Source organism: Parambassis ranga, unplaced genomic scaffold, assembly GCF_900634625.1.
Source record: "Parambassis ranga unplaced genomic scaffold, fParRan2.1 scaffold_125_arrow_ctg1, whole genome shotgun sequence".
Classification (NCBI taxonomy): Eukaryota; Metazoa; Chordata; class Actinopteri; family Ambassidae; genus Parambassis; species Parambassis ranga.
Window position 1 is genome coordinate 69,065 of NW_021144703.1, and position 14,245 is coordinate 83,309.

At 40.8% G+C, this 14,245-nt stretch overlaps 1 protein-coding gene across 1 annotated transcript; it reads left to right on the forward strand.

Moving 5' to 3' along the window:
- The first annotated feature begins 1,362 nt into the window (after positions 1–1,362).
- Positions 1,363–3,634, forward strand: LOC114429384 (potassium voltage-gated channel subfamily F member 1-like). Its single transcript, XM_028398260.1, has one exon. It carries the CDS (start codon positions 1,573–1,575, stop codon positions 3,073–3,075), a length of 1,503 nt encoding a protein of 500 aa, XP_028254061.1. The 5' UTR covers positions 1,363–1,572; the 3' UTR covers positions 3,076–3,634.
- Positions 3,635–14,245: the final 10,611 nt, after the last annotated feature.

Sequence of the window (14,245 nt, forward strand, 5' to 3'; positions counted from 1 at the left end):
GAATGGATGGAATCACTGCATTATAAGGGGTAGAAAGATGATGTCTGAGGCCACCACCTATGTTAAGGGAAGGTTTTTCCAGCTTAACAGTGGTTGTTTAGTTTCTCCAAAGTACAGATCAGAGCATTCCTCACTGCACTGGACTGCATAGATGACATTGCTGTGTTTCTCCCTGGGAGTCTTATCCTTGGGTCAATTGGGACCAATTGGGATACAACAAATGTATATATACACACCCCTTTAGCAGTGATTAGGTTTACCTTCTACCCTCAGCAGTGAGTTATGGCTCCCTCTGAAGTGGAGGAAATGATTGATGAAAATAAATTCATTGTACTTGTATTTTTTTTCCTTTATCACTTATTAATGTATTTCTGTTCTCACTGGATTGCACCATGGTTTAAAGAAAAATAAAACGCATGTCAGGACTTGCAACCTCAAGATGCAGCCACTAGATGGAGACAAACAACACAACATGATCCAAAGTCTACACGCCAATCAATCACAACACTGCAGGTAGAGTAGGAACAAATCATATTCTGAAAATAGGCTGCGTATTTTGACAGTAGACATATATCCTGTTATTCTCGGTCTGTTTCACCACAGTTACACGATGATGAATTCAACACGGATGATGGTTATTAGAGAAAAAGACTTAATAGGCTATAAAAACAGACCATTCATGGTCACTTAATCGATACCTTTTAAAATTGTTGCTCTTTCAGCTGAATCCCACGGACATCCCTGATTTCTCTGTTTGCTACTTTTCAATTCACCCAGCGCCGCTGAGATTTGTGCTGTGCTGCGCCTAACTGCACTGCGCCGTCAAAAGAGACACACGGAAACCGGAAACAGGACGTCCGTCCTAAAAATAAAAGCACCGACTGTTCCCACTTGGGGTCACTGTGAGTTCATCGGAAATATTAGATATGTTTATTTACAGCGACATTTTGGAGTTACTGACATGCCTATTTACAAATTTAAAATGAATAAACTACAATTGTGTAATCAATAGAGTTTAGAATCAGCCCCCCTGTGGCCTGCTGGGCTACTTATCCATTTTTCCACAGAACATTATAGTGTGCTACTTTGTAAGCTGTAGGAGCTACTTCCTATATCCAAATACACAGGTAAACACTTCACGTTTTATTTGAAGGTAAGCTTTCTATTTAATGTAGTCTACACGGGTCTACATTAAGCATAGAGTTACTCCAGAAGTTGTAGACAGCAATTCTGATGTAGCCTTCTTCTATGTTTTAAATATTGTTTTATTTACGTGCAGCCTACTTGTTACACGTGTTTTATTTTGAAATGTATTCCCGGAAGTCCTGGTTTGTTAGTTTATGGCTCGTTTGACATTACGCGCACTTCAATGCCAACTTTCTCAGAACGCACAGGCGCACTGTTCACTGCCAAACGCGGCTGTATGGGACTGAGAAGACTTCGCGCCGCAGTCACTTATGAGTAAAGATATTATTGTTACTAAAACATAGTGTTTAATAGGTTTTACGCACAGTGCCAGAGTTCCTGGTGATTTTTCTTTACATCTCCCTTTTTAACGGACTTGTCAACATAATGTGGGGGATCCAGAGGACGCGCTATGCAGACTGCAACGGATCTGAAGCCAGCGAGGAGACAGAGATTGTGGTGAACATTGGCGGAGTGAAACAGGTGTTATACGGGGACGTGTTGAATCGCTACCCGGACACTCGGCTGGCAGAGCTGGTGGACTGCTCACTTAAATCTTCTGAAGAAATATCTTCACTGTGTGACGATTACGACCCTGACACTGGGGAATTTTATTTCGACAGAGACCCTGAAGCCTTTAAGTGCATCATTGAATTGTATTATTATGGGGAGATTCATATGAAACGAGGCATCTGTCCGATTTGCTTCATGAAGGAGATGGAGTTCTGGAAAATTGGCTCGGATTTTCTGGATGATTGTTGTAAATACCACCTGAAGGAGGTGCAGGATGAACTTGCAGAGATTGCAGAGAAAGTGAAAACTATCCTGGTGGACCGAGAAGGAGATCCGTCCGCAGGAGGCTGGCAGCGCTTCCAGATGTGCCTCTGGAGGTTGATGGAGAAGCCGGACTCCTCTCTGCCTGCTCACATTATCGCTATAGTTTCTTTCATCTTCATCCTCGTCTCCTCCGTGGTGATGTGCGTCGGGACCATCCCCGAGCTGCAGGTGGAAGACTCAGAAGGTAACCTCACAGAGCACCCAACTCTAGAGGTCATCGAGACAGTGTGCATCGGCTGGTTCACTATCGAATACCTCCTACGCCTGATCTCATCCCCAAATAAAATAAAATTCGTCCTGGCTTTCATGAACGTAGTCGACTTCATGGCGATCATGCCCTTCTTCGTGGTGCTGATTCTGACCTCCTTCGGCGCGGGGATGATGGAGCTGGCCAATGTGCAGCAGGCGGTGCAGGCTTTACGCATAATGCGCATTGCGCGCATTTTCAAGCTGGCACGCCATTCCTCTGGACTCCAGACCCTCACATCTGCCCTGAAGAGTAGCTTCAAAGAACTTGGACTGCTCCTTATGTACATGGGCGTAGGGGTCTTCCTTTTCTCCGCCCTGGGCTACACCATGGAGCAAAACCACCCGGACACGCTGTTCACAAGCATCCCACAGTCGTTCTGGTGGGCTGTAATCACCATGACCACTGTGGGGTATGGAGATGTTTACCCCAAGACTACTTTGGGTCGATGTAACGCAGCCATCAGCTTTCTGTGCGGGGTCATTGCCATAGCCCTGCCTATACACCCCATCATAAACAATTTTGTCCTCTTCTACAACAAGCAACAGGTACTGGAGACTGCGGCCAAGCATGAGATTGAACTGATGGCTTTGCGCACAGGCGACGGGGAGCTGCAGAAAGCAGCACCCGGTCCCCATAAACACGTTTGCGGCGCAGCGGCTTGGGACAACGCTATGCGCTCCTGCCACAGCGACACATACATTCCTTTACTGAAGGATCCCAGAGGAGGCGCGGGCATCCAGACCCCGAGCATGGACACAAGCTTTGAAAGCACAGCCGAGGCCACTGAATATTTCATATCATGAACACGGAAAAAACTTTATCATTTGAAAAGAAGAAAAAAAGATTAACAAATGAATCATTCACTTTTGAACTATTCAAACGTAATCTGCCAAATTTGGGGGCTGTGGCACAAAAATGATTGTACATAGCTTCATAGAAATAACAGGACCGCAGTATTGCTCTTCAAGGACCTTTAATGCATTTGAGGAATCGCACCTATTAAAGGGACACACAGTGAGTTATTGACTTGATGAGCTGTGCCTTTGCGCAGTGGGTCCCTGTAGGCTGAGGGGTTCTGTTTGAACAGCCAGTACACTGATTCCCCCATGTAGGCATCTTATATAACATCCCCCCTTTCCCACACTTATACTGTAGACAGCACTGTAGCTTATACATCTGTACAAAAATATATTTCACAATGAATATGTGTAATAATGACAGGCAGAAAAGTGTACAAGGAAAAACTTTGAGTTGCAGCTGCAGGCCTGTTTATTTCCATCTCTGCCTGTGTTCTCCATGGCATCAGTGTGATTTTTTTTGTAACTGACACCATATGATTGTGAGTAAAAGCAGTGACTGTGTCATTGGCCTGCATTTCTCCTTACAGCTCATGTTGCTGACACAGGAACTTCAGAAGGTTCCTTTGGCTGCAGGACACGTTCCTGTAATGGGTTTAAATTTTGCAGCAGCCGTCACCATCCCCCCGAGGTTCAGAGGAATAAATTCAACCAGCAAAGTTTCAGATGAGGAAACAGCAACAGGCTGGAGGTTAAACAAAATTACTTCTACACGTTCGATTCGACCCTAAAGGACAGTTAACCCTGAAATCAAATATTCATGTTTTTGCCTGCCAAAAGTATAAAATCAATACAGCTGAAAAAAACAATAACAACAGCAATGTCAGTGTACAGAATCCAAACATTGCTGTGAGCAGTAAGTTTTCAGTAACATAAGGCCATGAGGCATCAGCCAGCGTGTTCAGCATTTGGGATTCCACTGCAGTATAAAGCTCATGGGGTAACATGATGAATAAATGAATCAATATCTCTTGAATTGATCAGCAGCATTTAAGCCAACAAAGCCACTCAGAAGTACCTACACAGCAGTAAGCCTGAGGGCACCCCTGTGAGCGGATTCTGAAACATGCACAATAGCCCAAAATGCACCTAATTTCATGTAGGAAATATATTCAACTACATCCTGCATCAGTCAGTCAGCCAGACAAACAGCAGCATCCAGATTTTCTTTGCAGCATATGTTTAAATTCAGCCAGCTCCTTCATAACATTTTTCACAATTATTTTCTTTATTGTCTCATGATTTCTTAAAAGAGACAACAGAATTTTTCAGCTGCATTGTTCCCAGAAGGCAGGAATATCAAAACTAAGAGGGATAAATAGCACTGCAGGAAAAAATGAATATGTCATTTTAAGGTGAAATGTCCCTTTAAAATCTATTAATTAACAAACTTGTCAAGAGAGACTGTCTTAATACATTAGTGATCTCATTTTGGAAGAGACTCGAAAGCCTGATGTGTTTTCACACTGTGTCCCATGCTTTAAAATATGAGCTCTGAATTGGCCTTATGGGTTGCAAAGTATTTAAAGGTTACATTTTCACAGTTTGATAGGTCTCACCTCCTACACCATTAGTCTGAGTGACAGAAAACCTGCTGCACAAACAGACCCGTTCTTATAATAAAAATTGAGATGGCACAGCAGGGGAACTACAATTAAAATCCAACATATTTAATTCAAATGTCAGTTCTTCTGAGGCGTCACATGGAAACCTGCAGGAGGATTTATTGTCAAGACTGTTCTCTACTGCTCCGGCTTCTGTGAAGTTTTACAGAATCAGTATATTTGAATGTGAATACACTGGATGGGAAGAAGTTCTTCCACCACAAAATACAAAAACACAAAAAACGACAAAAGCCGACATGTAGCAGAAGAAGTAGGGAGATCATATTTCTTTACTTTAGGGGTGATCGATAAGATTGCCACTTCATGCCGTATGCTCCCCTTCTACAATTACATACTTCTTTACACAGATTTTAGTGGCCTGCTTGGACTATCCCATCATCACTGTCAATATTGTGTGAGCTCCTTCTTAACTTGGAGAAGAGGTTGTTGTCCAAAGATCAGGTTTTGTCCTGGTGGATGGACACTCCTCTTTTCAGCTTCCCACACTTCTTTATTTTCTCCTGTCTCAGATATCAGTGTAGGAGGCCCCTGTAATAGTGTAACCCTTTTCCATGTAGTCCACCAGCAGCACCCCCTCGGCATCTCAGAAAACAGAGACAGCGCCTCGCCTGTGGATGTCATCAATTTGAATCTCTTTGAGCCAGAGACTTTGTGTCTCTGGTTAGGAGTGGTGGGCCTTAGTATCATCAATGGTTGCAAACTGCTGAAATGATGCAACTGACTTCAATGTTAATATGCTTTACCTCAAAAATGGCAGATTGTCCCTTGACATGTATTGAAGCAGATTCAATACATGTCAAGAGGTGACACATGAGGTGACACATTTGAGATGTTATCAATGTACCAATATTTGACCTGTCAAGTTCATGTCATCGGCCTTGTCAAAGGTCTCCGGTCGCCTATTGGCCTCCTTGGAGGGTCACCTGACTTTCTCTTTTGTGTTTGACTTCAGGAGCCCTTTCTCTCATCATGCTGTGGGAAGGAGCACTTGACTTGTCACCATGTCCTCAGTCGAGGCTGAGGTAGGTCTGCATGATGTTGTCCATCTTATAAGGCAATGCGGATTTTTAATTTTTAATCAACAAAAAAAAACAAAAAAAAGGTTTGTGATAACATTTCCCTCAACTTCAGGACAAAAACCTGTCAATTACACCTCATAGTGATAACCATGGTTACCAAAGTGACGTCAGCGAGCACAGGATGCTGACATCTTACTGCTGCCTCACTAACAAGGTGTTTGCATCATTCACAGGGACATGATGTCAGTTTGTTTGATTCAACAGAGCTACACCTCCTCAGCAGTTTTTCGCTGCAGTCTAAGTTATGCAGCCTGAAATAAAGATCATGAAAGAGGTCAGTGAGGGCTCTGCAGGCTGTCCACCCACTCATGTCCTGTACGGGTCTGCTATCTCTCCTGGCCTGCAACAGATTCACACATGTCAAAGCCTTGGAGAAAAAGCCCTTTGTTCACGATGACAGGTGGAGCTGGAATGTCAAAGGCGTGCATTGTGCAACAGAACAATGTTCCTCCAGCAGATACACATGTAAATACACACGCACCTTCATGTTCAAATTTAGATTTACAAGCACACACACACACACACTTGTGGGAACACAAACATCACCCCTCCTTTTTTACCGCCTACCCACGAGCACTCACAAATAATTGCACTAGTACATGAACACACACACTTTTTCACCCATATGCCCACAGTCATGTGTGATCTACTCTACAGTGACCTGCTGCGATCTGCTGGCTAATCACCAATTTTTACACCCACATGTTGTCCATCTGTTGCATTCAGTGGGTGTTTAAGATAAGCATTTACACAAAAATGTGCTCATTATCCAAAAGTACCAATTATTATCCAGCTAATGAGAGCTTGTTACTCTTAAATAAAAAGTAGTTTGTGAATCTCAGACACAGTGAGGACATCGGTGTCTGAAAAATAGTCATGTGATACGTTCATGTTCAAACCACACACAGCGAAGAAGGGAACATATTGAAATGATGCAGCTGACTGAAATGTTAATATGCTTTACATTTTGTATTACACTGCTGCAAAAAAAAATCAACAGTGTGACATTTATAGCATGTCATATTTGTTTTATATTACTGTGCACTTCAATATTTTATCTAGTGTTACATCATGTATCATGCTGTCAGTAAAAGCAGTGTTGAACTGAGGAATGAAGCTATGGCAGCAGTTCCATTAATGACCACTTGAGTCAATATAATAGACTTAAAATATCCACCTTTAAAGAAGAAATAAACATGTTAAAAGTCTTATACAAATGATGAAATTCTGTTTTTACCATGTCATAATACTGGTTATCACCTGCAGTCAGTAGTGGAAAGTAGAAGTAACTAAGTATTTGTACTTCAGGTCAGACTCCGCATGGAGGTGGTGTCACGCTGCCAGCTGTGTTTTTATAATGAGCCTCAATCATGATGCTGGTGCGCTGGCTCAGTTAGCTAAGGGTACATTTCAGAGATGTCTGTATTGATAATTTAAATTAACTAGACATTGTCAATTTTAATTTTAAGATGATTTCTTTGATTATTTTAACATGTTCAGATATCCTTTACAATGGAAACTATATATATTTATTTGGTGCGTGAGTACTTTTACTTTTAATACTTTAAGTACATTTAAAAGTAAGTACTTACGACTTTTACTTAAGTAGGATTGCTGATGTAGCACTTCTACTTTTACTTGAATATATATTTTGCTGGGTAATATATATATGCTGGGCATTTTTACTTACGTACCAAGCTTCAGTACTTCCCCACCACTGCCTGCAGTGAGACATTTGAACAAACAGTATGTTTGGTGGTCTACACCCCGAATGGCAGGAAACGTTGTAGAAGGAGCATTTTCTCCCTCCTGCAGGGTCAAAACATAGAGGGAGAGTAAGAGTCAGGTCAGCTCTTCAGTCAATCAAAAAAAAAAATTTATTCTTTATATATAGCCATAATGATGTGAATTTTTTCAACCATTATAATGATGTCAGCTCTGGCTTTATGTTGTCAAAGGGATTCCTACTCACATGTCCCATCCAGCTGCCTTTCATGCTGGTTATGTTGGTATTGAGTTACACACAACCATTCTGATGACAGCATGGACACACAGATACCTCCCCCATTTCTCCTCTCCATCGACCTTTACAACAGGGATCGTCTATGTCTAAAAATAGTGAAATCCCTGAGGTATCCTTTATACAAACGGAAGTTCAAGAAACATTTACGTCTCTAAACAGCTGTAAAATTCTTTGATATTAGAAATTCAGCTGTGATATAAAGAACTGAAGTGGCTGATTGACACAATAGACACAGCAGACAAGCTGAAACATCACAGCACAAGCAAAAAAAAAAAGAGAGAAAAACAAGATGGCCTCTGGATAAAATCTGGTTGCCTAAAATGATCCAAATGGATATTTCAATGGATTCATTTCCTGCAGAAAAAAACATATTCATTTGAATACAAATGTGTGTGCATAATGATGTAGCTAAGAGTCCACCCCTCGGAGCACTATCTAAGATATTTTCAGCTGCAGGAGAGGGAAAAGGTAATCTCCCCAATGTCAGATTCAGAAGAGGGAAAACAACATGTTCCAGAAGTGTTTTTTGTGTGCTGAATGAGTTTCATCTTTTTTTTTTTTTTTCCAAAAGAGATGTTTAAAAAAAAATGCGTAGGTGCACCCTGGAGCAGTTCAGGCAGAGAGCTGCACAAAAATTACATGACACTAATTACATGGATTAAATATGACCTTCTAGATAATAGCAGATGATGCATTGAATACCCTCAACCAAAAGTGAGTTCCATTCTTTTGCATTGTGCAAAATGTTCTTCTGCACAACATCTCTGCATGAACAGACCAGACATTAATGGCACTACGACCCCACCTTCATTTGGAACATCAAATAACATTTGTGCGCTCAATGTATTTTTCTCTATAACGCTTTTTAGCTGACTGTGCCAAAGCTTTTTAAGATATCACGAAATGGCAAACAATAAATTCCCTCCCGCTGTTGAAACACTGACCAGTGAAGATGAAGCATAGCCTGTTTTGCAGTTTGCTGGTACATTACCCTGGACTGATAAAAAAAAAAAAATGGAATGGATGGAAATCATAGCAGCAAGCGCAATATGAGGAAAATGATTTTCTCATAGATGAGTTATCACTGGTGAGTTTCTGTTTCAGCAGAGGGACTAATAGAGACACGGTCTGATGCAAAGCTTTTACTCCTGGAGAGATCTGAACCAGCACTGAGGTCAAAGTGAACACTGAATGATGGTAATGGCTGCCCTAATACTGAGGTAAACATGCAGCATCACTTGAAAAGTTTGTAAATAGCATGTGCTTGGTGCAGAGTTGGTGTTTGAAATCAGCGGAGAGCAAAATTTTGCCATAGTGAGTCAATGCACCAGCACTGAGAAGTAGTGCAAACTAGCATTTAGCTGATGTAAACAACCACCACAAGCCTTACTGCTGTTAGCGCAAACTAGCCTGATGACAGCATATTTGTTTTGTGCATTTTTAGCTTAGTGTGGACCCTTTTGGAGCACTTGTGGCTTGTCCAGCAGTTGTCCACTAACCATACTGATGTGTCAGTAGGCAAGACACCATGTAAATTAAGATCATGTTGCTGTGCTTCTGGAGGTCTGATTCATTCAGCAGGCTTTGATGATGCAGAATATTCAGCAGATCATTAGGTTGTTTATTGTATGATTTCTATGAACTCATTGGGTGCTTTAATCTCTGTGTGAAACATCCACTGGAACTGGCTGTGTGCCTGCGCAGTGCTTCTTCCTCACATATTGGACTGACACTATCCCCTCTAGTGGTAAAATGTGCTATTACACATACGGCCAGCTGGACAGCATGCAGCTTTACATAGACAACTTTGAGACACCATACGTTTTAATTTTTCACATTTTTTTAAGATATTGTACCTCCTGTAAAAGTAATTAGCAATAACTATTCCATTGTAGTTTATTTCTTTTTTTTAATCTTTTCCTGTAGTGAAAAGATTCATCCTACCAGAGTGGAAATTAAACTGATTAACTGATTAAAGAGATAGACATTCCTACAAAATACATATACCTCAGTTCTCATGAAAAAAACCTTTCACCTGAACAGTATATTTATATATAAAAAGTGAGATTGCTCTCAGTCTCTGTGTAAGTTCAGTATTTTGAGATTTGACAGGAAAGTTCTGGCCTCTTTTTATTCTAGGAGAAGTTTTTATAGTGTCTTTTATGTGAAATAGAGACCTGGTGCTCAGTCTCAGGAGGCAATGAAGTCCTAAAGCATCTGTGATGGCTCTCAATGCCTTGCCTGCCCTCAGTGAGTCCTCTGCTGAGTTATATCACATCTTATCTCATTAGATTTATACTGCATGATGTTAAACAAAGGAGAGCAATAAAATGTTTATGAACACATCACGCTTCTGAAATTATTATACTCTCATAATAATAATACAGTATATTGGTTTTGTTAATTATTGCTTTGGAAGCCAAATAGGTATTGATTGAACTGCACAGATGAGTTTAATACAACAAGCAATTCAGATGCCTATTATGTTATAGCTCATTGCTTGTGATTATCTTCATTTTGTTCTTGACAGTCTTGGCTGTGCTACAGTAAATATAAAAAGTAAAATTCTCACTGGAAATGATCTGTTTTAATCTGAAATAAAAGAAATTGAATGTGTTTTTGCCACATTAAAGTGGATTTATACAGAATATATCATCAGTAAGAAACTTTAATAGCTCCGATAATGAAAGCATACTATTACCATTAAAGGAGGTTATACTAGACTACTTAACTCTCTATAATTGTACTGTCTATAAAAATAGATGAGCTCTCTCTCTCTCTCTCTCTCTTTAGGTTTCCTGAAAAGGGACTAATCACGATGGAAGCCAAAAAAATGGCAGAAAAGCTTGTTGTAGATCAGAGAAGCCTTGAAACCAGACCATCCTCACCATGAAAATGTAACGTGAGGTCGATATTTCGGTCCCTGGAAATGGAACATGTGATGTGCGTATTTCTCTGGTCACATCTCGTTGGCAGCCAAAAATGGTAATCTGACAATGGGTGCAGTTGTCCTTGTAAAGTGTAATTAAGATTATCTTAAACTGCTTACCCTTCCTAACTGTATCCAGTTGTTTAAAAATTAATCAGACCACAGGTGAAAACAAAAATGATCATATCAATTATTTCTTGTGAAAGAAAACATCATGAGGTGTCAGGGGACTCAAACCTCAGACTGCAGAGTGAAGGTCAACTGCATTGTATACATGTCCACCATTCCTCAACCACCTCCTTTGTAGGACTTTTGTTTTGTTATTGGTCCCATGATCACATGACATATGGCAATATGATCATATGCTCCATTAACACAATGGGTCGGGCAATTAATCCATATGCTCTTTTAAAGGGGCCGTTGTGAAAGGAACCATTCAATTCAAACTGATTTTTTTTCTACTCCTATTTCCTTCTGTTTAAGCCTTTATGCTAAGCTAAGCTAATTACCTTCTTGCCCCTCTGCAGAAGCTAACACAGAGTTTTAGTGCTGTTCTTTTGAACCTGAAGTTCAAAACATTGACATTAAAAACAGCTTTATACGGTGAAGGTTTTGTTTCAGCTTACATCAGCGAGGGCAGGAGAATAACATGTAATGTGCTGTTTTGTTCCACAGTCTCACGCTGATACTGTTGAGTTCATAAAGCCTCCTTCAGCATGAATATGCAAATTGAAAGTCAGGGCCTCTGTGTATGTTTTTACATTGTAACCCTCCTCCACATATTGTCTTCTCTTGTTTGAATTGTCATTAAACGGTGGAGCGCTGCATGTTTTCCACCCTGCTTGCTTTGATAAGGCACCCTGTGAAAATAACCGCCTTCACTTTTCTGCCAAACACAGTTTCCAAACTGACAAAGTTGTGCTTTGAAAGTGCCGTCAATGGACAGCTTCAAATAACTTGTTCAAAGCCAAAGCTTGTATAAGCTGCCTCAGTTTATTTAAAAATCAATTCCATCCATCCATTTTTCTTTTTTTGGTGAATGAATTTAATTAGAACGTTACAAACAGCAACACATAAAAGGAAAAGAGGGCTCTCCCCTGCACCACCAGCTGCATTACAAAGAACTGCTGCCTGATCTGCTCATCCTCTGCTCTCTGCCACTTAGTTCCTGCCCTTCACTGACAATCTTCACTTCAAAAATAGATTACAAAGGGCACATTTCAATAAGGCGGCCATGTTGTAGTGGCCTTGTGCCACTTCTGCTGATAAATGTATGGATATCTAATTAAGGAAATTGGCCTTGGGAGACCGGCGCTGCAGTGATAGATCTGACCTGCTCGCTGATGTCACTGCTGATTATCTCATCCACAGACAATGAGGTTTTATGGAGTGGAACATCCTCGTCCCCACTGTGGGTTGCTACAGTGATTACAATTAATTTAAGGTGGCAGGTCATAAAAACAATATTTAGTGAAGCTGTTAACAGAGTCACAGTTCCTCTGGGATGTGAGATTTATAACCGTCAGTAAAAAAGTCAAACAAGCGTTTTCCTCCCATCAAAGTGTGACAGCTTTGCATTATCGTGATGGGCGGTCTCTGGCTTCAGCTTATGAAAAATGTAAGAGTGCCTGCACCCCAAATGCTGCAAATAGGAGGTATGATTATGTGAGAAGAAAAATAATCCATTTGCAAATAGTTTGAATAATTAAACAATTTTCAAGAGAGATCTGCAACAGCCATTTTCTCAGCAACCCCCAGGAGGAAATAAAATAATTTAGATGGCATTCAAGGGACAGTGCAGGTTCTTTGAAGCGGCATTCTGACTTGGACTGAGATCAGCAGCAAAACATATAGACACTTAGAAAACTTAATATCACTTTGTGTAGATTTGTTTAGAAAGCCATTCTTCAAACCACAACCCCACTGACAAACACATTATTACTCAACACAGGGGTTGCTGTGTTGCCAGGTTTCTGTTGCATCGCCGACTGACTTCAGTGTGTTAGTTTATGATGCTAATAAACATATTAAAATGTAACAGTCACACAGCAGTGGTCCACCTGAGTGGGCCTGTAGCTACTCTGTGCAATGCAGTTTTGACATGTATTTGGATGAATGAAACCGTCTCTCTTGCCATAAATGATATTGGTTTATTCACATAACTCATAATTTCCATTAAATTTCAAACTTCACATTTTCTTTCAAAACAAGAAAATAATACCGTCATGCAAGATCAATCCTCTTACAGTCAAAAATCGGTTTTCTTCCTCATTCATCAGCACCGGATGCTGTAGTTGCCCCAACTAATCACCTGTGGCAGCGCAGGTGCCAAAAAATCCTTTAGAGCCCCCTAGTACCTCTGACACATGTTTACAATTGTACATAAATATATGACTCATACAGGCCCTATATCAGCACACTACCCACATGTTATCATCTCATTAAATGTTAAATGTTATAATCATCTTGTTATCCTTCTATCAGATTCCAACCATTAGCTTCAGTATCTTATAACAACCCCAAACTTCAGCAAATACTGACAAAGCAAGCTTAGCTGTTAGCCTTTGTGCTAAGCTAATAAGCTGCTGACTGCATAGATCAGTTCTAAATAAATGTCTCAGCTCATGACTTCTAGGTTCTCTGTCTAAATCTGTCCTCTGAAACTGTTGGCAGACCTCCCTTAATATGTCCATCAGTGACATGTGATACTCCTCAGTAGCCTTGACCTTGTTTTATGTACACCATAGACACATTTCATTGGCTGCTAAATGCTCAGCATGACTCCACACCAACAGGTGAGAGATCTGTTACAGCTGCTGCATAAAGCCCCCCAGGAAGGATGGAGCCACATGATAATCCAGCTGACATGAAAATGTTATGGTGGATGAGGACTCAATGAGGAGATGTACATGTCAAACTGTGATGAAATGTCTCGTCCTTGCCTTTGTGCCTGCTGGTAATTAAAGTCCCTCTATGTGTTTGTCCCTGGCGTGGGTCACTGTGGGTGATTACAGATGGGTGGCAATGTGAAAATCAATCTGCCATCTTTGGAAAGAAAAATTACAGAGTGGGCTGTGAAAGCAATAGTAGGGGCAGGAGTATCTAGCAGAAAGATTTTTTCCTCTCACAGCAGCCTCAGATCAAAGCTGCACGGATCACACAGTGTGCGTCTCTGCAGTGGAATATTTACATAGTCATTACTGTGAGGATGTGTGCAGTTTGAGGAGAAATGCAGAAGTTGGAGGAAAATATCTGTCCATAATTTCTTCTAAGGAGGCAACAAGCTTGACAGCGGGACATTGGAGCTTTATGGTTTCTAATGGTGGGCTACTGAGAAAACCCATTATCTGTATGTGAACATAAAAGAGGTCAACTAAGCTCTAAGTACAAATAAAATACTTGATCCTGATTGTCCCTTACCTTTTCACCCTTATCCCCTAGATCACATTACAGCAAAAAT

What these genes read in the sequence shown, in the direction of transcription:
- LOC114429384 (XM_028398260.1), top strand. Translation starts at nt 1,573, where the DNA reads ATGTGGGGGATCCAGAGGACGCGCTATGCAGACTGCAACGGATCTGAA.